Source organism: Saccopteryx leptura, chromosome 1 (genome assembly GCF_036850995.1).
Source record: "Saccopteryx leptura isolate mSacLep1 chromosome 1, mSacLep1_pri_phased_curated, whole genome shotgun sequence".
Classification (NCBI taxonomy): Eukaryota; Metazoa; Chordata; class Mammalia; order Chiroptera; family Emballonuridae; genus Saccopteryx; species Saccopteryx leptura.
In genome coordinates, this window is record NC_089503.1 from 13,518,284 (window position 1) to 13,542,384 (window position 24,101).

General features: G+C 43.2%; 2 protein-coding genes across 2 annotated transcripts; both read right to left on the reverse strand.

Annotated features, from left to right (window-relative positions):
- Nucleotides 1-8,341: 8,341 nt before the first annotated feature.
- Nucleotides 8,342-9,347, reverse strand: LOC136388580 (olfactory receptor 4D6-like). Its single transcript, XM_066360403.1, has one exon. It carries the CDS (start codon nucleotides 9,345-9,347, stop codon nucleotides 8,403-8,405), a length of 945 nt encoding a protein of 314 aa, XP_066216500.1. The 3' UTR covers nucleotides 8,342-8,402.
- Nucleotides 9,348-19,148: 9,801 nt separating this feature from the next.
- Nucleotides 19,149-20,093, reverse strand: LOC136388581 (olfactory receptor 4D6). Its single transcript, XM_066360404.1, has one exon. The coding sequence runs from the start codon at nucleotides 20,091-20,093 to the stop codon at nucleotides 19,149-19,151; it is 945 nt and encodes a 314-aa protein (XP_066216501.1).
- Nucleotides 20,094-24,101: the final 4,008 nt, after the last annotated feature.

The following is a 24,101-nucleotide window of genomic DNA, read 5'->3' on the forward strand; positions in this document are numbered from 1 at the left end:
TGTACCTTTCTGCCAGATCGGAGAGTCTGTTGCTTACTTTGATATATCAGAATTACAGGGTAGGTAAGGCTTATGTAGTTAATTATGTAGTCTGATTATTGAATCCTCATCTCCTTTAAAAGAAGAGATGAATCTCCTCTCATAAGTACTTCTCCCTCTACTTAGAGACACAAGGCCCTCCCTTGGGCTCACTGGGCTGTTGGTGGAATGGAGAGTTTCAGTCATTGTTCAGAGCACACACAAATATCACAGACAAGGCCTGGCTGGTTGGCTCAATGGTAGAGCATCGGTCTGACATGTGGATGTCCTGGGTTTGATTTCCGGTCATGGAAGCACCCATCTGCTTCTCCACCACTCCCCCCTTTCTCCCTCTCCTGCAGCCATGGCTCAGTTAGAGCGAGTCGGCTCTGAGTGCTGAGGATTGCTCCATGACCTCCACCTCAGGCGCTAAAAAAATGGCTCTGTTGCAAACAGAGCAAGGGCCCCAGATGGGCAGAGCATCGCCCCTTAGCTTTCCCGGTGGATGCTGGACAGGGCGCATGCAGAGGTCTGTCTCTTCCTCCCCTCCTCTCACTAAAAATATAAAAAAGAAAATATCACAGACAAAGTGATCATTAAAGTTTCAGGGCCTCAGAGGTGACTTAACCCAGCTTCCTCACTTTAGGGCTAAACAGAGAAGGATATTTATTTTTCCAGAATCAGGGCTATAAATTGTTAAAAAATGGAGATTTAAAGAATCTTTAGCAAGTATTTTTAAATATTTATTTGTTACAAGGACATTTGAAACCTACCCTGGAGGTAGGGGAGGGTGCTAAGGGGAGCAGGGGTGGGAAGAGACTTTGGGACATGAAGGGGGCACAATGCAGCGTGTGGAGGGTGTTACGTTAGTGGGACATTTGAAACCATGTCAACATAATCAATTAAAAATTAAAATAAAAACAATGACCTACCATTTAAACAAATCTTAAGCATACAGTATTGTCAACTATAGTCACATGGTTGTGTATTAGATTTCAGGATTTACCCATCCTGCATAACTAGACTTTGTACCCCTTGACCAGCATCTCCTCATTGCCCTCTCCTCCCAGACCCTGGTAACCATTCTCCACTCTGCTTCTATGAGCAAAGGACGTTGTGCCTCGTGAGAAACGCCACATGCAGAAAATTCCTACTGCATGATCTCACTTGTATGTGGAATCTAAAATATTTAAATCATAGAAAGATAGAGATTTCAAACCAGGTTTATTGACTTGAATTCCAGGTTTTTTCTACTATTTCTATATTATAGCAAACTATAATATAGAAATTTTTTTTCAAAAAATATAGTTTTTTTTTTTTTTTTTTCAAATCGGGTGTTTAGCCATCAGAGGACAAAATTCTTTAACACAAACATCTCTTTATCCAAAGACTCTCATATTCCAGATATTATTTTGAGATCACCAATGTCTAGTTCAACAAACTCACAGACATGAACATTTGTGTGTTGATTGCTGGGGTGGGGTTTGGAGGGGGGTGTAGAGGGGATAAAGGGTGATGAACAGAGACTTGACTTGAAGGGGTTAACATAGAATACAGTATGCAAAAAATGTTGTAGACTTGTGCATTTGAAACCTGGATGATTTTGGTAACCAGTGTCACCTCAATACGTTCAATGAAAATCAAAGAAAAAGTAAAGACAAATGAAGAAAGGAAAGAAGGAGGGCCTTCAGTTTGAAAATAAAGTGCTATGTGACACTTAAAAAAAATATGTAAGTGCTTGACCAGGCAGTGGCGCAGTGGATAGAGTCTTGACCTGGGCCACAGAGGACTGAGGTTCAAAACCCTGAGGTCACGGTCTTGAGCACCGGCTTACCACCTTGAGCACGGGGTTGCTGGCTTCAGCATGGGATCAGAGACATGAACCCCTGGTCACTGGCTTGAAGCCCAAGGTAGCTAACTTGAGCCCAAGGTTGCTAGCTTGATCAAGGAGTCACTTCACTAGCTCAGCTGTAGTCCCCTGGGCAAGGCACATATGAGGAAGCAATCAATGAACAACTGAGGTGCCGCAACCAAGAGAGATGCTTCTCATCTCTCTTCCTTCCCGTCTGTCTGACCCTATCTGTCCTTCTCTCTGTCTCAGTCTCCCTCACTAAAAAAGAAAAAGAGAAAAGTTCTGCTATTTAAAAGAGTGGAATTATATATGAAGATAATAGGATTAGAAAGACGAGAATAGACTAGATGAAGAAAAAATAGAGCATTTTTTTCCGAAATAAAAGAGTAATAAATCACCCCGCAAAAAACCTGTTTGGGTGTACTTTATGGTTTAACATGAAGGATTAGGACATACAGAAAGCCTTTCAAATAAAAATCTCTGTTGATTTTCCTAGATCCTTGATTTTCTCAACAGTAAAATCATTTAATTCCTGTGAAAAGTGAATTTCCTCTCTAAGTTATTTTTGAATGTGATCCAGTAGGAATAGTACTAAATGTAATACTCTGACATTCAGGAACTTGTTACTTAGAATTCAAACTCTGGAGTTACTTTCTGCCACCTAGAAAACAGCAGAAGGCTACGACAATGCTATACTAAATTTGGAATTATGTTAATGCCTTTTATCCAGGGTGTCTACAAAGAAGAGCCCACCTTAGGACTGTGTTGAGGACAGGATGTGTTCAGTCCTTCCCATTTGAGACCCCAATGAAAATATTCATTCTAGACCCAAGTGTAAGGGACAGCTCCCTTGTAAACCTGTAAGATTCTTTTTTGATTTTTTTCTGTTAGACAATGAAGAGGATATACTGGGACATTTTTCTTTGTTTTGTTTTCCACACACTTAAACACATATACAAAGCTTAATTTCCTACTTCAAAAATTTTCAAGTATAGCCTGGGCTGTGGTGGCTCAGTGGATAGATCTTCAATCTGGAATGCAGAGGGTGCCGGTTTGAAATTCCGGGCTGGCTGGTCAAGGCACATACGAGAAGCAACAGGTTGATGTGTCCTGCTCCTCCACCCTTTCTCTCTCTCTCTGTCTCTCCTCCCTCTAAAATCAATAAATAGAATCTTAAAAAATTTTTTTTTCAAGTATAGTCATAATGGTTTCTCACTTGCATTTTATTGCCTTATTGTGTGTGTGTGGTTGTTGTTGCTGTGAGATCACCCTAATCCTTTGTGGAGAGTGATGGTCAGTACATCAGTTTTTAAGGTGGAGACTGGTTTTCATGGGTGTATGGCAGTCCGGCAGGTGGAGAATAAGCACTGGTCGAGAAGGCTCAGTAGGAATGGGAACTGGCCAGGAGAACACAGCGGTCTTAGGACACAGGGGTTGAAAAGGAAATATGGAAACTAGGGGACAATGGGTGGCATCGGGACCAGGCTTGTACAATGTGCTGGGGGTGAGGGGGCACAAAAGTTATACAGTTGTCCCCTTCAGTTTGCCTACTTGGGTCCCAATTACTGTATTCAAATAATGCTGCACTCCACATTTTGTAAATGCTTTTTTTGTTTGAATCTGTAAGCCCAGACACAGTACTGGCTGAAATGATGTTAATTTCTAATTTGAACTGATGACTAAGGCGTCCAGTAGAGAGCCAGAGACCTGATAAGCTAGCTCTCCAGAGATGGAACTACTTACCGTTGACATCTCTGTTGAACTCATGTGATTCCCCTTGCTTCTCTGGTCAGTCACCTTAAAGGCTTTAGACTGTCAGGCACAATGTCAGGTCGGGATCTGGTGGCCTTTGTGTCTTGTGACTTAAGGGTAGCATTTTTGAACCTAAAAGCAGCCTATCCAAAGGCACAGAGCCTTTGAGTTCAGGTTCAAAGGTTTTAAAGTTTGGCTGTGTGACCCTGAACAGCTGAACCATGTGCATCTCAGAATCGTCTTCCATGGAACAGGGAGCATAAGGCTTGCTTTGTGATGGGGTATGACTGTAATGACCTGGCATTTTTTAGTGTCTGTCATGAGGTCTATTTGTCTCTGCTTCTTCTTCCAAGTGTAAATTCTTTGAAAGCAAGGACTTTGTTTTGTCAAGATTGTACCCCCAGGTCCGACCCAGAACATATCAGGTATTCAATAATTCTTTTTGAAAAGAGGGATGAATGAATGGGTGACCGGAGCCTGATACACAGTGTTTACCCAACGAGGACCTGTTTCCTTTATTCCATCTCCAGCCTCCTCCCAAACCTCCCCCTTTGGCCCCTTAGTCACCTTTGTTCTGCATAAGTCAATTCAATGACAGTTCATAGGAGAGCGCATTGTAAACTTCAAAGCACTATCAAAATGTCATTTATATAATTGTGTTTCTCTCCCTGCTCTCACTAGCATTCAATATCATTTTTTTGAAAAGAAAAGGATTGTGCCAGTTATTTTCCCATACATTGTAGGTGCTCAGTTAAAGCTTATGGAATGACTTAACAGAATAAAATAAAATCACCTTCTAACTTGAATGTGTCTTGAGAAGCGTAATAGTTTATGTGAGAGGCAGGAGAGTCTAATCAACCCAAGGCTTTTAGTTCTAAATGACATATTAGCAAGAATTGCACATGGCTGTTTTTCCTTCCTGGGACTGAAGGCTGAACACTGTGGACATTATAAAATAACATGTGTGCTAACCTAACGTGGCCTGCAATTGTGTCTTCGGGAGGCCCTCACCTACCTTTGTGTCAGCAAGGTGAGCCTGCGGGGTTCCCTGTCTTCACAGCTCTGTTCTTCTTCACCCAGACACATGCACTGTCCACACTGCCCTCATAGACACAGAGTTGGGAGTCTAATAATATGATAATCACCGTGGGGAATAGTGTCAGATATTTGTGGGAAAAATAATTTTCAAAGAAGAGTATGATTGTTGTGGATGCCATGGGAGTTATTAGAATGTTGCTATGCAACATGTGCAAATACTGGGATTTTCCTTGGCCCAGTGGTAGAGCATCCGCCTGGTGTGCAGGAGTCCCGGGTTCGATTCCCGGCCAGGGCACACAGGAGAAGCGCCCATCTGCTTCTCCACCCCTCCCCCTCTCCTTCCTCTCTGTCTCTCTCTTCCCCTCCCACAGCCGAGGCTCCATTGGAGCAAAAAAGTTGGCCCAGGCGCTGAGGCTGGCTCTATGGCCTCTGCCTCAGGCACTAGAATGGCCCTGGTTGCAACAGAGCAATGCCCCAGATGGGCAGAGCATCGCCCCCTAGTGGACATGCCAGGTGGATCCCGGTCGGGTGCATGCAGGAGTCTGTCTGACTGCCTCTCTGTTTCCAACTTCAGGAAAATACAACAACAAAAAAATACTGAGATTTTTCCATCTCTCTTTCTGTGACTGCTTTCTGTTCCACTGTGACTGAGAGCATACTTTGCACAGTTTGTGAATGTGTGTTTTGTGGCCCAAAACGTGGTCTATCTTGGTGAATGTTCCATGTGAGCTTGAGAAGAATGTGCATTCTGCTATTGTTGGATAATATGTTTTATACATATCAGTAGATGCAGTGCTTAATGTTGCTGTTCAATTCACCTGCATCCTTACTGATATTCTGCCTCTTGGATCTGCCAATCACTGATGGAGGGGCGTCAGAGTCTCCAGCTGTCATAGTAGATTTGCCTACTTCTCCTTGTATCCCTGTCAGTTTTTTTTTTCAGAGACAGAGAGTGAGTCAGAGAGAGGGATAGACAGGGACAGACAGACAGGAACGGAGAGAGATGAGAAGCATCAATCATTAGTTTTTCATTGTGCATTGCAACACCTTAGTTGTTCATTGATTGCTTTCTCATATGTGCCTTGACCATGGGCCTTCAGCAGACCGACTAACCCCTTGCTGGAGCCAGTGACCTTGGGTTCAAGCTGGTGAGCTTTTGCTCAAACCAGATGAGCCCGCGCTCAAGCTGGCGACCTCGGGGTCTCGAACCTGGGTCGTCTGCATCCCAGTCCGACACTCTATCCACTGCGCCACCGCCTGGTCAGGCTCCCTGTCAGTTTTATGTTGCTTATTTCGACACCATTGTTAAGTGTGCACACATTAAGGATTGTTACATATTCTCAGAGAATTGACCCTTTTATTATTATCACTATGAAGACCCTCTGTTTATCTCTGATACTATTCCTTGTTCTGCAGTCTGCTTTATCTCAAATAATATATCTCCTGAAGCTTTCTTCCAGTTTATCTGTCTCCATTGCATTATTTTGAATCTGTGTGTCCTCATATTTAACATGGGTTTCTTGTTGTCCAGTGATGTGTGGATCTTCTCAGAGTTTCAGTGCGTGAAAGGATGTACAGTGTATTTTCAGTATTAGATTTTTTGTGGGGGTACTGTATAGTTCAAAACTTTTAGAAAAAATATCTAATGAAGCTCCTTGGAGGGCAATAATTTCAAAAACATTTGAAAAACACTGGCATTTGATTGGAGTCTTGGCCTAATGCCTCTGCATTGTAGGACTCAGAGAAGGTCACAGATGTGTCACCTACAAGGACCTTTTTGGCGGAGTATTAATGCATCATAACAACTTGTAAGAATTGTTCTGTGTGTTGCAATATACTGAGCTTCCTTATTGCTCTTGGATAATTTTTAAAAAATATTTTATTTATTGGTTTTACAGAGGGAGGGCAGAGAGATATATCAACTTATAGGTGCTTCACTTTGTTTTAAATTTTTTATTTATTTATTTATTCATTTTTAGAGAGGAGAGAGAGAGACAGAGAAAGAGAAGGGGGGAGGAGCTGGAAGCATCAACTCCCATATGTGCCTTGACCAGGCAAGCCCAGGGTTTCGAACCGGCGACCTCAGCATTTCCAGGTCGATGCTTTATTCACTGCGCCACCACAGGTCAGGCAGGTGCTTCACTTTGGTTGTTCATTGCTTGCTTGTTGTATGTGCCTTGACCAGGCAAGCCCAGGGTTTTGAACTGGTGATCTCATCGTCCCATGTTGACACTCTGTTCACTGTGCCACCAAAGGTCAGGCACTCTTGGATAGTTTCTGAATTACTACTGGAGGCTGAGAGGTAAATTTGAGGTGGACATAGAGAGAGAAGGGCTTTCATTGTCTGTATGTCTTCTCTTTTGGAGTCCAGCCCTTCCCTCGGGAGAGAAGTGGATTAAGACTCAGACCCCGTGGCTATTCCTAAACGACCCTGCCTGTGATGTGCTTCTTTTCTCTCGTGCTACACAAAATGAGTCTTGAGTACCTGAAAAGGCATTTCTTAGGTAGTATTTTCTTTTTGGCACTACAATGATTTGTCTGGAATTGTGTAGACATGCATAGACAAAGACCACGTGGCTCTAACTGTTAAAGTCTGGGAGGCGATGTGGAAAGGGGCTGGAGGGAGAAAGACAGTTCAGGTTACCATGCAACGAGTTATCATTGTGGATTTTGTGCAGATGCATTCCAAAACTGTACAGTACTTACTTTGAGATTAATTTTAGTGAGAAAGTAAGTAGAACGGACCTGCCAATAGGGAATACTTGGTCTGTCTATAGATTTGTCCATGAATATATCTGGCTTAGGATAAATTGAAACATTTCTTCTCTTTTCACTATTTGGTGTTATATATTGACAACTCTATTCTCAAAATATAAAATCAAGAAATCATTTAAGCCTGACCAGGCCATGGTGCCGTGGATATAGCTTCGACCTGGGATGATGAAGGCTCAGGTATGAAACCCTGAGGTTGCAGTCTTGAGTGTGGGCTCATCCGGGTTGAGCATGGGCTCACCACCTTGAGTGTGGAACTGTAGATATGACCCCAGTGTTTCTGGCTTGAAACCAAGGTCTTTGGCTTGAGCAAGGGGTCACTGGCTTAGCTGGAGCTCCCCCGTAAAGGCACATATGAGAAAATAATCAATAAACAACTGAACTGCTGAGACTACGAGTTGATGCTTCTCCTCTCTCTTCGTTTTTGTCTGTTTGCTCTGTCTGTGCTTCTCTCTCACTAAAAAAAATTACATTAATAACTGACTAGAAATGACTGTCACTAGAGACAGCATGTATGAAATAAGAACCTCTATATTCTGTATATGTGCATGATTAGGGATAGAGGGGTAGATAATAGGGAATGTAGATTGTATGTCTGATTAATACCTAGAGTGCCACTCACATTGCCACTATCATTCTCAAGGCATTTACCATGTTTCATTCCCATGACAAGCTCGTTAGCAGATCAATTATTTCCATATTGCAGTCAGTGGAAATGAGGTAAAATATGTTGGCTGAGAGTCACAGATTACACCAAAATAGCATTTATGTTATTGATTTCAACCTTCTACCACATACTTCTCCCATCCCCAAGCCTATGGTTATGTTGTTTCATCTCACCTCTTCCTTTTATTCTTGTATCCTTCTGCTCCAGTTGAAGGGCTGAGAGGATGTAGCTCGCACTCTTACTCTTAGGTGGCAGTTTGAGAAAATCAAATCTGAGTTACATTTCCAACCTCAGTCTGACTGCTCACCCCAGCTTATTACTTTCAGAAGGTCCAAGTCTCCTCCTCAGTCTCTTCATGGCTGACTTCATCTCCTGGTTTCTCAGGGTGTAGATCATGGGGTTCAGCATTGGAGTGATGACCGTGTTATTGATGGACACAGCTGTGTCCATGGGCAGCGTAATGAAAGGCCGGCAGTAGATGTAAACACATGGCACAAAGTGGAGACTCACCACCAGGATGTGGGAGGTGCACGTAGAGAAGGCCCTTTTCCTGCCCTCCCCGGAATGAGCTCTGAGCATCACCAGGATGACGGTGTAGGACCCCAGAAGCAGGAGGAACCACAGTAGGGTCACTAGCCCATTGTTAGAGATCATGAGAAGCTCCAGAACGAAGGTGTCTGTGCAGGCCAGCTTAACCACCTGGGGCACATCACAGTAGAAGGCGTCCAGCGTGTTGGGGCCACAGAAGGGAAGGGGAAGCATCAGAATTACTTGGACAACTGAGTGCAAACAACCACCCACCCAGGAAGCCACCACCAAGGCCACCCATACCTCTCTCCTCATAACGGTCACATAATGCAAGGGTTTGGCGATTGCAAGGTATCTGTCATAGGCCATCACAGAGAGGAAAAAGATATCCGCTCCACCAACAAAGTGGAAGAAAAAGATCTGGGCCATGCAGCCATTGTAAGAGATGCTTTTCCTCTCTGACAAGAGATCGACCAGGAACTTGGGAACGGTGACTGAAGAGAAAACAATGTCTAGGATGGATTTGTTCCTCAGGAGAAAGTACATGGGAGTGTGGAGCTGGGACTCACAGGTGATGGTCACCACAACGAGGGCATTGCCCAGCATGGTTGTTACATACACAGCAAGGAAGAACACAAACAAGAAAATCTCCAGCTCCCAGAAGCGCGTGAGTTTCAAGAAGACAAACTCCCTGACACTGGTGTGGTTGCTGGGGCCCATGGCGAGGTCACCTTCTGCCAGGTCTGCACCAGAAGGAGACGTGTTAGGATTTAGGAGTATGGTATCACGAGGGGGCACATCGTTCATCATATATTGTTATAATGCTCTTTCAAGCATCCAAATGAGCATGGCTAATCAGAACACTGGTCCGGAATTTCTCTATCCAGATGGTTCTTCCAGTGGGTTGACAGGAAGAACCATTATTATATCCTTATTCTGACCAGTGGGAGATGAGAGGACAGTGGTCATTCGACTGTGGCTTAACTTCCTCAGAGACCTGCGAAGCTTTCTACTTTACCAAAGGTTTTCACCTGCAACATCTCATCTTGATTTTGATTCTTATAATGTCTTTGTGGGGTCTATAGAGTGGTTGTGATGATCTCCATTTTATATAGGGGAAACTGGAGCTTACAGCAGTTAATGACTCAGCTACATTTGCATAATTGCAAAGTTAATAGGTGGCAAATCAAGGATTTGAACCCAAATTATTTTTCTGACTTGGCTAAGACTTCTTTTTCTTTGTTTTCTTTTTATTTTTTTATTCATTTTAGAGAGGAGAGGGAGAGAGAGAGAGGAGAGAGAGAGAGAGAGGAAGGGGGATGGAGCAGGAAGCATTAACTCCCATATGTGGCTTGACCAGGCAAGCCCAGGGTTTCGAACCGACGACCTCAGCATTTTCTGGTCGACGCTTTATCCACTGTGCCACCACAGGTCAGGCAAGACTCCTTTTTCAATCAAATTTTTGTTAGGCTCCTCTGAACTCTGTTCTCACCTGGAACTCGACCTGGTTCTTCCCTGTCTCTCCTTGTTGAGCCCAGTTTTAGCAACAGTTCTACTAGATCAGTTTAGCAAGAAGCCCCTCCCTTGATGCAATCAAATTCTTTATCCCCCACCCTTTATCGCAACTCCTTGTATCTAAAGTCTTGGCTTGTTTTTAGTAGGAATCCTGCTAAGTTATTTCAACAAGAGTCTCTCTATTCCTGATGTGTTTGTTTAGATTCCAGCCACTGACCTCCTCCCTCTATTCCTTGGCTATAAATTCACACTTGTCCTGTATTTGGAGTTGAGGCTAATCTGTCTGCCCTATTGTAATACACTACACCCCTATTGCAACAGTCTTGAATAAAATCTGTCTTGTCATTTCAGACAAGTGTCTGGTGAATAGTTTTTTATTTTTTTGATGTTTCTCCGCTGTACCTTTCTGCCAGATCGGAGAGTCTGTTGCTTACTTTGATATATCAGAATTACAGGGTAGGTAAGGCTTATGTAGTTAATTATGTAGTCTGATTATTGAATCCTCATCTCCTTTAAAAGAAGAGATGAATCTCCTCTCATAAGTACTTCTCCCTCTACTTAGAGACACAAGGCCCTCCCTTGGGCTCACTGGGCTGTTGGTGGAATGGAGAGTTTCAGTCATTGTTCAGAGCACACACAAATATCACAGACAAGGCCTGGCTGGTTGGCTCAATGGTAGAGCATCGGTCTGACATGTGGATGTCCTGGGTTTGATTCCCGGTCATGGAAGCACCCATCTGCTTCTCCACCACTCCCCACTTTCTCCCTCTCCTGCAGCCATGGCTCAGTTAGAGCGAGTTGGCTCTGAGTGCTGAGGATTGCTCCAGGACCTCCACCTCAGGCGCTAAAAAAATGGCTCTGTTGCAAACAGAGCAAGGGCCCCAGATGGGCAGAGCATCGCCCCTTAGCTTTCCCGGTGGATGCTGGACAGGGCGCATGCAGAGGTCTGTCTCTTCCTCCCCTCCTCTCACTAAAAATATAAAAAAGAAAATATCACAGACAAAGTGATCATTCAAGTTTCAGGGCCTCAGAGGTGACTTAACCCAGCTTCCTCACTTTAGGGCTAAACAGAGAAGGATATTTATTTTTCCAGAATCAGGGCTATAAATTGTTAAAAAATGGAGATTTAAAGAATCTTTAGCAAGTATTTTTAAATATTTATTTGTTACAAGGACATTTGAAACCTACCCTGGAGGTAGGGGAGGGTGCTAAGGGGAGCAGGGGTGGGAAGAGACTTTGGGGCATGAAGGGGGCACAATGCAGCGTGTGGAGGGCGTTACGTTAGTGGGACATTTGAAACCATGTCAACATAATCAATTAAAAATTAAAATAAAAACAATGACCTACCATTTAAACAAATCTTAAGCATACAGTATTGTCAACTATAGTCACATGGTTGTGTATTAGATTTCAGGATTTACCCATCCTGCATAACTAGACTTTGTACCCCTTGACCAGCATCTCCTCATTGCCCTCTCCTCCCAGACCCTGGTAACCATTCTCCACTCTGCTTCTATGAGCAAAGGACGTTGTGCCTCGTGAGAAACGCCACATGCAGAAAATTCCTACTGCATGATCTCACTTGTATGTGGAATCTAAAATATTTAAATCATAGAAAGATAGAGATTTCAAACCAGGTTTATTGACTTGAATTCCAGGTTTTTTCTACTATTTCTATATTATAGCAAACTATAATATAGAAATTTTTTTTCAAAAAATATAGTGGTTTTTTTTTTTCAAATCGGGTGTTTAGCCATCAGAGGACAAAATTCTTTAACACAAACATCTCTTTATCCAAAGACTCTCATATTCCAGATATTATTTTGAGATCACCAATGTCTAGTTCAACAAACTCACAGACATGAACATTTGTGTGTTGATTGCTGGGGTGGGGTTTGGAGGGGGGTGTAGAGGGGATAAAGGGTGATGAACAGAGACTTGACTTGAAGGGGTTAACATAGAATACAGTATGCAAAAAATGTGTTGTAGACTTGTGCATTTGAAACCTGGATGATTTTGGTAACCAGTGTCACCTCAATACGTTCAATGAAAATCAAAGAAAAAGTAAAGACAAATGAAGAAAGGAAAGAAGGAGGGCCTTCAGTTTGAAAATAAAGTGCTATGTGACACTTAAAAAAAATATGTAAGTGCTTGACCAGGCAGTGGCGCAGTGGATAGAGTCTTGACCTGGGTCACAGAGGACTGAGGTTCAAAACCCCGAGGTCACGGTCTTGAGCACCGGCTTACCACCTTGAGCACGGGGTTGCTGGCTTCAGCATGGGATCAGAGACATGAACCCCTGGTCACTGGCTTGAAGCCCAAGGTAGCTAACTTGAGCCCAAGGTTGCTAGCTTGATCAAGGAGTCACTTCACTAGCTCAGCTGTAGTCCCCTGGTCAAAGCACATATGAGGAAGCAATCAATGAACAACTGAGGTGCCGCAACCAAGAGAGATGCTTCTCATCTCTCTTCCTTCCCGTCTGTCTGACCCTATCTGTCCTTCTCTCTGTCTCAGTCTCCCTCACTAAAAAAGAAAAAGAGAAAAGTTCTATTTAAAAGAAGTTGAATTATATTCGAAGATAACAGGATAAGAAAGACGAGAATAGACTAGATGAAGAAAAAATAGAGCATTTTTTTCCGAAATAAAAGAGTAATAAATCACCCCACAAACAACCTGTTTAGGCGTACTTTATGGTTTAATATGAAGGATTAGGACATACAGAAAGCCTTTCAAATAAAAATCTCTGTTGATTTTCCTAGATCCTTGATTTTCTCAACAGTAAAATCATTTAATTCCTGTGAAAAGTGAATTTCCTCTCTAAGTTATTTTTTAATGTAATCCAGTAGGAATAGTACTAAATGTAATACTCTGATATTCAGGAACTTGTTAGTGAGAATTTAAACTCTGGAGTTACTTTATGCCACCTAGAAAACAGCAGAAGGCTACGACAATGCTAAATTTGGAATTATGTTAATAATTCCAGGGTGTCTACAAAGAAGAGCCCACCTTAGGACTGTGTTGAGGACAGGATGTGTTCAGTCCTTCCCATTTGAGACCCCAATGAAAATATTCATTCTAGACTCAAGTGTAAGGGACAGCTCCCTTGTAAACCTGTAAGATTCTTTTTAAATTTTTTTCTGTTAGACAATGAAGAGGATATACTGGGACATATTTCTTTGTTTTGTTTTCCACACACTTAAACACATATACAAAGCTTAATTTCCTACTTCAAAAATTTTCAAGTATAGCCTGGGCTGTGGTGGTTCAGTGGATAGATCTTCAATTTGGAATGCAGAGGTTGCCGGTTTGAAATTCTGGGCTTGCCTGGTCAAGGCACATACAAGAAGGAACAGGTTGATGTTTCCTGCTCCTCCACCCTTTCTCTCTCTCTCTGTCTCTCCTCTCTCTAAAATCAACAAATCTTAAAAAAAAATTTTTTTCAAGATAGTAATGGCCCTGGCCGGTTGGCTCAGTGGTAGAGTGTCGGCCTGGCGTGTAGAAGTCCCGGGTTCGATTCCCGGCCAGGGCACACAGGAGAAGCGCCCATCAGCTTCTCACCCCTCCCCGTCTCCTTCCTCTCTCTCTCTCCCTTCCCCTCCCGCAGCAGAGGCTCCATTGGAGCAAAGATGGCCTGGGCGCTGGGGATGGCTCCTTGGCCTCTGCCCCAGGCGCTAGGTGGCTCTGGTCGCAACAGAGCGACGCCCCGGAGGGGCAGAGCGTCGCCCCCTGGTGGGCGTGCTGGGTGGATCCCGGTCGGGCGCATGCGGGAGTCTGACTGTCTCTCCCCGTTTCCAGCTTCAGAAAAATACAAAAAAAAAAAAAAAAATAGTCATAATGGTTTCTCACCTGCATTTTATTGCCTTATTGTGTGTGTGTGTGGTTGTTGTTGCTGTGAAATCACCCTAATCCTTTGTGGAGCGTGATGGTCAGTACATCGGTTACTAAGGTAGAGACTGGTTTTCATGGGTGTATGGCAGTCCGGCAGGTGGAGAATAAGCACTGGTCCTGAAGGCTCAGTAGGAATGGGCACCAGCCAGGAGAACACAGCAGTCTTAGGACACAGGGGTTGAAAAGGAAATATGGAAAAAGGGGACAATGGGTGGCCTCGGGGCCAGGCTTGTACAATGTGCTGGGGGTGAGGGGACACAAAAGTTATACAATTGTCCACTTCAGTTTGCCTTCTTCGGTCCCAATTACTGTTTTCAAATAATGCTGCACTCTACATTTTGTAAATGCTTTTTTTGTTTGAATCTGTAAGCCCAGACACAGTACTGGCTGAAATGATGTTAATTTCTAATTTGAGCTGATGACTAAGGCGTCCAGTAGAGAGCCCAGGACTAGACAAGTCAGCTCTCCGGAGGTGGAAGCTACTTACTGTTGGCTTCTCTGTTGAACTCATGTGATTCCCCTTGCTTCTCTGGTCAGTCACTTAAAGGCTTTAGACTGTCAGGCACAATGTCAGGTCGGGATCAGATGGTGGCCTTTGTGTCTTGTGACTTAAGGGTAGCATTTTGGAACCTAAAAGCAGCTTATCCAAAGGAACAGAGCCTTTGAGTTCAGGTTCAAAGGCTTTAAAGTTTGGCTGTGTGACCCTGAGCAGTTGAACCATGTGCATCTCAGAATCGTCTTCCACGGAACAGGGAGCATAAGGCTTGCTTTGCAGTGGGGTTTACCTGTGTAGACCTGGATTTTTTTTTACTGTCTGTCATGAGGTGTTTATTTGTTTTTGCTCCTTCCTCCAAATTAAATTCTTTGAAGGCAGGGACTTTGTTTTGTCAAAATTGTATGCCCACCCAGGTCTGACCCAGCGGACAACCAGGTATTCAATAATTCTTTTTGAAAAGAGGGATGAATGAATGGGGGATCGGAGCCTGATACACAGTGTTTACCCAATGAGGACCTGTTCCCTTTATTCAACCTCCAACCTCCTCCTAAACCTCCCCCTTTGGCTCCTTAGTCACCTTTGTTCTGCATAAGTCAATTCAATGACAATTCATAGGAGAGCGCATTGTAAACTTCAAAGCACTATCAAAATGTCATTTATATAATTGTGTTTCTCTCCCTGCTCTCACTAGCATTCAATATCATTTTTTTTGGAAAGAAAGGGATTGTGCCAGTTATTTTCCCATACATTGTAGGTGCTCAGTTAAAGCTTATGGAATGACTTTTAACAGAATAAAATAAAATCACCTTCTAACTTAAATGTGTCCTGAGAAGCCTAACAGTTTCCATAAGAGGCAGGAGAGTCTAATCAACCAAAGACTTTTAATTCTAAATGACATATTAGCAAGAATTACACATGAAGTTTTTCCTTTCTGGGACTGAAGGCTGAACACTGTGGACATTATAAAATAACACGTGTGCTAAGCTAACGTGGCCTGCAATTGTGTCTTTGGGAGGCCCTCACCTACCTTTGTGTCAGCAAGGCGAGCCTGCAGGGTTCTCTGTCTTCACAGCTCTGTTCTTCTTCACCCAGACACATGCACTGTCCACACTGCCCTCGTAGACACAGAGATGGGAATCTAATTATATGATAATCACCGTGGGGAATAGTGTCAGATATTTGTGGGAAAAATAATTTTCAAAGAAGAGTATGATTGTTGTGGATGCCATGGGAGTTATTAGAACGTTGCTATGCAACATGTGCAAATACTGGGATTTTCCTTGGCTCAGTGGTAGAGCATCTGCCTGGTGTGCAGGAGTCCCGGGTTCGATTCCCGGCCAGGGCACACAGGAGAAGTGCCCATCTGTTTCTCCACCCCGCCTCTTTTCTCTCTGTCTCTCTCTTCCCCTCCCGCAGCCAAGGCTCCATTGGAGCAAAGTTGGCCCTGGCGTGGGATAGCTCTATGGCTTCTGCCTCAGGTGCTAGAATGGCTCTGGATGCAACAGAGCAGAGCCCCAGATGGGCAGAGCATCACCCCCTGGTGGGCATGCCGGGTGGGTTGGGCACATGCGGGAGTCTGTCTGACTGCCTTCCCGTTTCCAACTTCAGAAAAATACAAAAACAAACAAACAACCCCCCCCCCCCGGGATTTTCCCATCTTTCTTTCTGTGATTGCTTTTTGTTCCACTGTGACTGAGAGCATACTTTGCACAGTTTGTGAATGTGTGTTTTGTGGCCCAAAACGTGGTCTATCTTGGTGAATGTTCCATGTGAGTTTGAGAAGAATGTGCATTCTGCTATTGTTGGATAATATGTTTTATACATATCAGTAGATGCAGTGCTTAATGTTGCTGTTCAATTCACCTGCATCCTTACTGATATTCTGCCTCTTGGATCTGCCAATCACTGATGGAGGGGCGTCAGAGTCTCCAGCTGTCATAGTAGATTTGCCTACTTCTCCTTGTATCCATGTCAGTTTTATGTTGCTTATTTCGACACCGTTGTTAAGTGCGCACACATTAAGGATTGTTACATATTCTCAGAGAATTGACCCTTTTATTATTATCACTATGAAGACAATCTGTTTATCTCTGATAATATTCCTTGTTCTGCAGTCTGCTTTATCTCAAATAATATATCTCCTGAAGCTTTCTTCCAGTTTATCTGTCTCTGTTGAATTATTTTGAATCTGTGTGTCCTCATATTTAACATGGGTTTCTTGTTGTCCAGTGATGTGTGGATCTTCTCAGAGTTTCAGTGCGTGAAAGGATGTATGGTGTATTTTCAGTATTAGATTTTTTGTGGGGGTACTGTATAGTTCAAAACTTTTAGAAAAAATATCTAATGAAGCTCCTTGCTTCAGTAATTTCTTTCTTTTTTTTTTTTTGTATTTTTCTGAAGCTGGAAACAGGGAGGCAGTCAGACAGACTCCCGCATGCGCCCGACTGGGATCCACCCGGCATGCCCACCAGAGGGCGATGCTCTGCCCATCTGGGGCGTTGCTCTGCCATAATCAGAGCCATTCTAGAGCCCGAGGCAGAGGCCACAGAGCCATCCTCAGCGCCCGGGCAAACTTTGCTCCAGTGGAGCCTTGGCTGCAGAGGGGAAGAGAGAGACAGAGAGGAAGGAGAGGGGGGGGTGGAGAAGCAGATGGGTGCTTCTCCTGTGTGCCCTGGCCGGGAATCGAACCCGGGACTCCTGCACGCCAGGCTGATGCTCTACCACTGAGCCAACTGGCCAGGGCCGAGGGCAGTAATTTCAAAAACATTTGAAAAGCACTGGCATTTGATCGGAGTCTTGGCCTAATGCCTCTGCATTGTAGGACTCAGAGAAGATCACAGATGTGTCCCTACAAGGACCTTTTTGGCAGAGTATTAATGCATCATAACAACTTGTAAGAATTGTTCTGTGTGTTGCAATATCCTGAGCTTCCTTATTGCTCTTGGATAATTTTTAAAAAATATTTTATTTATTGGTTTTACAGAGGGAGGGCAGAGAGATGTATCAACTTATAGGTGCTTCACTTTGGTTGTTCATTGCTTGCTTGTTGTATGTGCCTTGACCAGGCAAGCCCAGGGTTTTGAACTGGTGATCTCATCGTCCCATGTTGACACTCTGTTCACTGTGCCACCAAAGGTCAGGCACTCTTGGATAGTTTCTGAATTACTACTGGAGGCTGAGAGGTAAATTTAAGGTGGACATAGAGAGAAGGGCTTTCATTGTCTGTATGTCTTCTCTTTTGGAGTCCAGCCCTTCCCTCGGGAGAGAAGTGGATTAAGACTCAGACCCCGTGGCTATTCCTAAACGACCCTGCCTGTGATGTGCTTCCTTTCTCTCGTGCTACACAAAATGAGTCTTGAGTACCTGAAAAGGCATTTCTTAGGTAGTATTTTCTTTTTGGTACTACAATGATTTGTCCGGAATTGTGTAGACATGCATAGACAAAGACCACGTGGCTCTAGCTGTTAAAGTCTGGGAGGCGATGTGGAAAGGGGCTGGAGGGAGAAAGACAGTTCAGGTTACCATGCAACGAGTTATCATTGTGGATTTTGTGCAGATGCATTCCAAAACTGTACAGTACTTACTTTGAGATTAATTTTATTGAGAAAGTAAGTAGAACGGACCTGCCAATAGGGAATACTTGGTCTGTCTATAGATTTGTCCATGAATATATCTGGCTTAGGATAAATTGAAACATTTCTTCTCTTTTCACTATTTGGTGTTATATATTGACAACTCTATTCTCAAAATATAAAATCAAGAAATCATTTAAGCCTGACCAGGCCATGGTGCCGTGGATATAGCTTCGACCTGGGATGATGAAGGCTCAGGTATGAAACCCTGAGGTTGCAGTCTTGAGTGTGGGCTCATCCGGTTTGAGTGTGGGCTCATCACCTTGAGTGTGGAATCGTAGATATGACCCCAGTGTTTCTGGCTTGAACCCAAGGTCATTGGCTTGAGCAAGGGGTCACGGGCTTAGCTGGAGCCCCCCAGTCAAGGCACAAATGAGAAAATAATCAATAAACAACTGAACTGCTGAGACTACGAGTTGATGCTTCTCCTCTCTCTTCATTTCTGTCTGTTTGCTCTGTCTGTGCTTCTCTCTCACTAAAAAAAAATCAACATTAATAATTGACTAGAAATGACTGTCACTAGAGAAAGCATGTATGAAATAAGAACCTCTGTATTCTGTATATGTGCATGATTAGGGATAGAGGGGTAGATAATAGGGAATATAGACTATATGTCTGATTAATACCTAGAGTGCCACTCACATTGCCACTATCATCCTCAAGGCATTTACCATGTTTCATTCTCATGACAAGCTCGTTAGCAGATCAATTATTTCCATATTGCAGTCAGTGGAAATGAGGTAAAATATGTTGGCTGAGAGTCACAGATTACACCAAAATAGCATTTATGTTATTGGTTTCAACCTTCTACCACATACTTCTCCCATCCCCAAGCCTATGGTTATGTTGTTTCATCTCACCTCTTCCTTTTATTCTTGTATCCTTCTGCTCCAGTTGAAGGGCTGAGAGGATGTAGCTCGCACTCTTACTCTTAGGTGGCAGTTTGAGAAAATCAAATCTGAGTTACATTTCCAACCTCAGTCTGACTGCTCACCCCAGCTTATTACTTTCAGAAGGTCCAAGTCTCCTCCTCAGTCTCTTCATGGCTGACTTCATCTCCTGGTTTCTCAGGGTGTAGATAATGGGGTTCAGCATTGGAGTGATGACCGTGTTATTGATGGACACAGCTGTGTCCATGGGCAGCGTAATGAAAGGCCGGCAGTAGATGTAAACAGAAGGTACAAAGTGGAGAGTCACCACCAGGATGTGGGAGGTGCAGGTGAAGAAGGCCTTTTTCCTGCCCTCCCCGGAGTGAGCTCTGAGCATCACCAGGATGATGGTGTAGGACCCCAGAAGCAGGAGGAACCACAGCAGGGTCACTAGCCCATTGTTAGAGATCATGAGAAGCTCCAGAACGAAGGTGTCTGTGCAGGCCAGCTTAACCACCTGGGGCACATCACAGTAGAAGGCGTCCAGCGTGTTGGGGCCACAGAAGGGAAGGGGAAGCATCAGAATTACTTGGACAATTGAGTGCAAACAACCACCCACCCAGGAAGCCACCACTAAGGCCACCCACACCTCTCTCCTCATAACGGTCACATAATGCAAGGGTTTGGCGATTGCAAGGTATCTGTCATAGGCCATCACAGAGAGGAAAAAGATATCCGCCCCCCCAACAAAGTGGAAGAAAAAGATCTGGGCCATGCAGCCATTGTAAGAGATGCTTTTCCTCTCTGACAAGAGATCAACCAGGAACTTGGGAACGGTGACTGAAGAGAAAACAATGTCTAGGATGGATTTGTTCCTCAGGAGAAAGTACATGGGAGTGTGGAGCTGGGACTCACAGGTGATGGTCACCACAACGAGGGCATTGCCCAGCACGGTTGTTACATACACAGCAAGGAAGAACACAAACAAGAAAATCTCCAGCTCCCAGAAGCGCGTGAGTTTCAGGAAGACAAACTCCCTGACACTGGTGTGGTTGCTGGGGCCCATGGCGAGGTCACCTTCTTCCAGGTCTGCACCAGAAGGAGACGTGTTAGGATTTAGGAGTATGGTATCACGAGGGGGCACATCGTTCATCATATATTGTTATAATGCTCTTTCAAGCATCCAAATGAGCATGGCTAATCAGAACACTGGTCCGGAATTTTTCTATCCAGATGGTTCTTCCAGTGGGTTGACAGGAAGAACCATTATTATATCCTTATTCTGACCAGTGGGAGATGAGAGGACAGTGGTCATTCGACTGTGGCTTAACTTCCTCAGAGACCTGCGAAGCTTTCTACTTTACCAAAGGTTTTCACCTGCAACATCTCATCTTGATTTTGATTCTTATAATGTCTTTGTGGGGTCTATAGAGTGGTTGTGATGATCTCCATTTTATATAGGGGAAACTGGAGCTTACAGCAGTTAATGACTCAGCTACATTTGCATAATTGCAAAGTTAATAGGTGGCAAATCAAGGATTTGAACCCAAATTATTTTTCTGACTTGACAATGTCTCCTTTCTCAATCCAATTTTTGTTAGGCTCCTCTGAACTCTGTTCTCACCTGGAACTCGACCTTGTCCCTCCCTGTCTTTCCTGATTGAGCCCGATTTTAGCAACAGTTCTGCTAGATCAGTTTAGCAAGAAGCCCCTCCCTTGATGCAATCAAATTCTTTATCCCCCACCCTCGATTGCAACTCCTTGTATCTAAGTTCTTGGCTTGTTTTTAGTAGGAATCCTGCTAAGTTATTTCAACAAGAATCTCTCTATTCCTGATGTGTCTGTTTAGATTTCAGCCAGCCACTGACCTCCTCCCTCTGTTCCTTGGCTATAAATTCACACTTGTCCTGTATTTGGAGTTGAGGCTAATCTGTCTGCCCTATTGTAATACACTTCACCCCTCTTGCAACAGTCTTGAATAAAATGTTTTGTTATTTTAGACAGGTGTCTGATGAATAATTTTTTTTTGGACATTTTTTTGCCATTCTGCCAGATCATAGAGTTTTTTACTTACTTTGGTTGATCAGAATTACTTGGGGTAGATAAGGCCTAAGTAGTTAATTAAGTAGCCTGCTTATTTAATCCTCATCTCCTTCTTTAAAAGGAAAAATGAATCTGGCCCTCATAACTATGGTACTTCTCCATGTACTCAGAGACATGAGGAGCTCAGTTGTGTCCACAGGACTGTTGCTAGAATGTAGCGCTTCAGTCATTATTCAGAGCATGTGGAAATATCACAGATACTGATTGTTAAAGCTTCAGGGCCTCAGAGGTGAGTTAACCCAACCTTCCTTTCTTTAGGGGTAAACAGAGAAAGAAGTTTATTTTTCTAGAATCGGTCTATAAATTAGTGAATGATTGAAACTTAAAATTCTTTTTTTAAGTATTTTTATAGTTTTTTTTCTTCTCTCTTTTTTTGTCATGAGGACATTTAAGATGTACCCTTGATGTAAGGGTAGGCAGAAAAGGAAGGAATGGGGTGGAAAGAGGCTCTGCATGGGGTATGGGGGACACGGAACAGTGTGCAGAGGGTGTTATATTGAGTGGGACACTCAAAACCAGTCAACACAGTAAATTAAAAATTAAAAAAAAAAGACCTACAATTTTAACAAATTTCAAGGTTACAATATTGTCAACTATAGTCCTATGGTTGTGTATTAGATTTCAGGATTTATCCATCTTGCATAACTAGACTTTGTACCCCTTGACCAGCATCTCCTCATTGCCCTCTTCTCTCCCAGATCCTGGTAACCCCCCTTCTCCACTCTGCTTCTATGAGCGAAAGATGTTGTTCCTCATGAAATACTCCAGGTGCAGAAAGACCACTGCTGTATGATGTCACTTTTATGTGGAATCTAAAATATTTAAGCTCCTAGAAAGATAGAGATTTTTAACTGGGTTTATTGACTTGAATTCCAGGGTTTTTCATCTATTTCTACATCATAGCAAACTAGGTTTTTTCAAATCTGGTGTTTGGCCATCAGAGGACAAAAGTCTTCAACACAAACATTGTATGTTCAAAGACTCTCATATTCCAGATAATTTTTTGAGTTGACCAGAATCCAGTTTAACAAGCTCATGAACATGAAAAACAGTTTGGTAATTGGTGGGGTGGGTTTTGGAGGAGGGTTTAGAGGGGATAAATGGTGATGGACAGAGGCTTGACTTGGCGGGAACGATGAACACACAATATAGTATGCAAAAGATGTGTAGTAGATCTGTGCCCTTGAGATCTGTATGATTTTGTTAACTAGTGTCACCTCAATACATTCAATTAAAAACAAAGATAATAAAAGACAAATGAAGAAAGGAAAGAAGGAGGGCCTTCAGCTTGAAATTAAATTGTTATGTAATACTTGGGAAAAAAAAAGTAAGTAGATCATCCTGGTATTTGAAACAGTGGAATTATATTTGAAAATAATAGGATAATAAAGATGAGAGTAGACTAGATAAAAAACAAATAGAGTAGTTTTCCCTACATGAAAGCATAATAAGTCACCCAGAAAGAACTTGTTTGGGTGTACCTATGGTTTAATTTCAGCGATTAGGACACACAGAGAACCTCTTAAATAAAAATCGCTGTTGATTTTCCTAGATCCTTGATTTTCTCAACAGTAAAATCATTTAATTCCTGTGAAAAGTGAATTTCCTCTTGCCTGACCTGCGGTGGCACAGTGGATAAAGCATCAACCTGGAATGCTGAGGTCACTGGTTTGAAACCCTGGGCTTGCCTGGTCAAGGCACATATGGGAGTTGATGCTTCCTGCTCCCCCTTCTCTCTTTCTCTCTCTTCCTCCCTCCCTCTCCCTCTCTATCTATCTCTCTTCTCTCTAAAATGAATAAATAAAATCTTAAAAAAAAGCGAATTTCCTCTTTAAGTTATTTTTGAATGTGATCCAATAGGATTTGTGCTAAATGTAATACCCTGGTGTTCAGTAACTTGTTTCCTAGAATTGTGACTCTGGAGCATCTTTCTGCCACCCAACAAGCAGCAGAAGGCTATGACAATGCTATACTAAATTCGGAATTATGTTAATGTCTTTTATCCAGGGAGTCTACAAAGAAGAGCCCACCTTAGGACTGTGTTGAGGACAGGATGTGTTCAGTACTTCCCATTTGAGACCCCAGGGAAATCATTGTTCCAGACTCAAGTATAAGAAAAAGCTCCCTGGTAAACCTGTAAGAATTTTTTTTTCCTTCTTCGACAATGAAGATGATATACTGGGGCATTTTTCTTTGTTTTGTTTTCCATACACTTAAAGACATATATGAAGGTTAATTTCCTCTAAATTTTTTCAAGCATATTCTCCTAACAGTTTCTCACTTGCATTTTATTGCCTTATTGTGTGTGTGTGGTTGTTGTTGCTGTGAGATCACCCTAATCCTTTGTGGAGTGTGATGGTCAGTACATCGGTTACTAAGGTAGAGACTGGTTTTCATGGGTGTATGGCAGTCCGGCAGGTGGAAAATAAACACTGGTTGTGAAGGCTCAGTAGGAATGGGCACCGGCCAGGAGAACACAGCGGTCTTAGGACACAGGGGTTGAAAAGAAAATATGGAAACTAAGGGACAATGGGTGGCATCGGGGCCAGGCTTGTACAATATGCTGGGGGTGAGGGGACACAAAAGTTATACAGTTGTCCCCTTCAGTTTGCCTACTTGGGTCCCAATTACTGTTTTCAAATAATGCTGCACTCCACATTTTGTAAATGCTTTTTTTGTTTGAATCTGTAAGCCCAGACACAGTACTGGCTGAAATGATGTTAATTTCTAATTTGAGCTGATGACTAAAGCGTCCAGTAGAGAGCCCAGGACTAGACAAGTCAGCTCTCCAGAGATGGAACTACTTACCGTTGACATCTCTGTTGAAGTTATACGATTCCCCTTGCTTCTCTGGTCAGTCACCTTAAAGGCTTTAGACTGTCAGGCACAATGTCAGGTCGGGATCTGGTGGCCTTTGTGTCTTGTGACTTAAGGGTAGCATTTTGGAACCTAAAAGCAGCTTATCCAAAGG

What these genes read in the sequence shown, in the direction of transcription:
- LOC136388580 (XM_066360403.1), bottom strand. Translation starts at nt 9,347, where the DNA reads ATGGGCCCCAGCAACCACACCAGTGTCAGGGAGTTTGTCTTCTTGAAA.
- LOC136388581 (XM_066360404.1), bottom strand. Translation starts at nt 20,093, where the DNA reads ATGGGCCCCAGCAACCACACCAGTGTCAGGGAGTTTGTCTTCCTGAAA.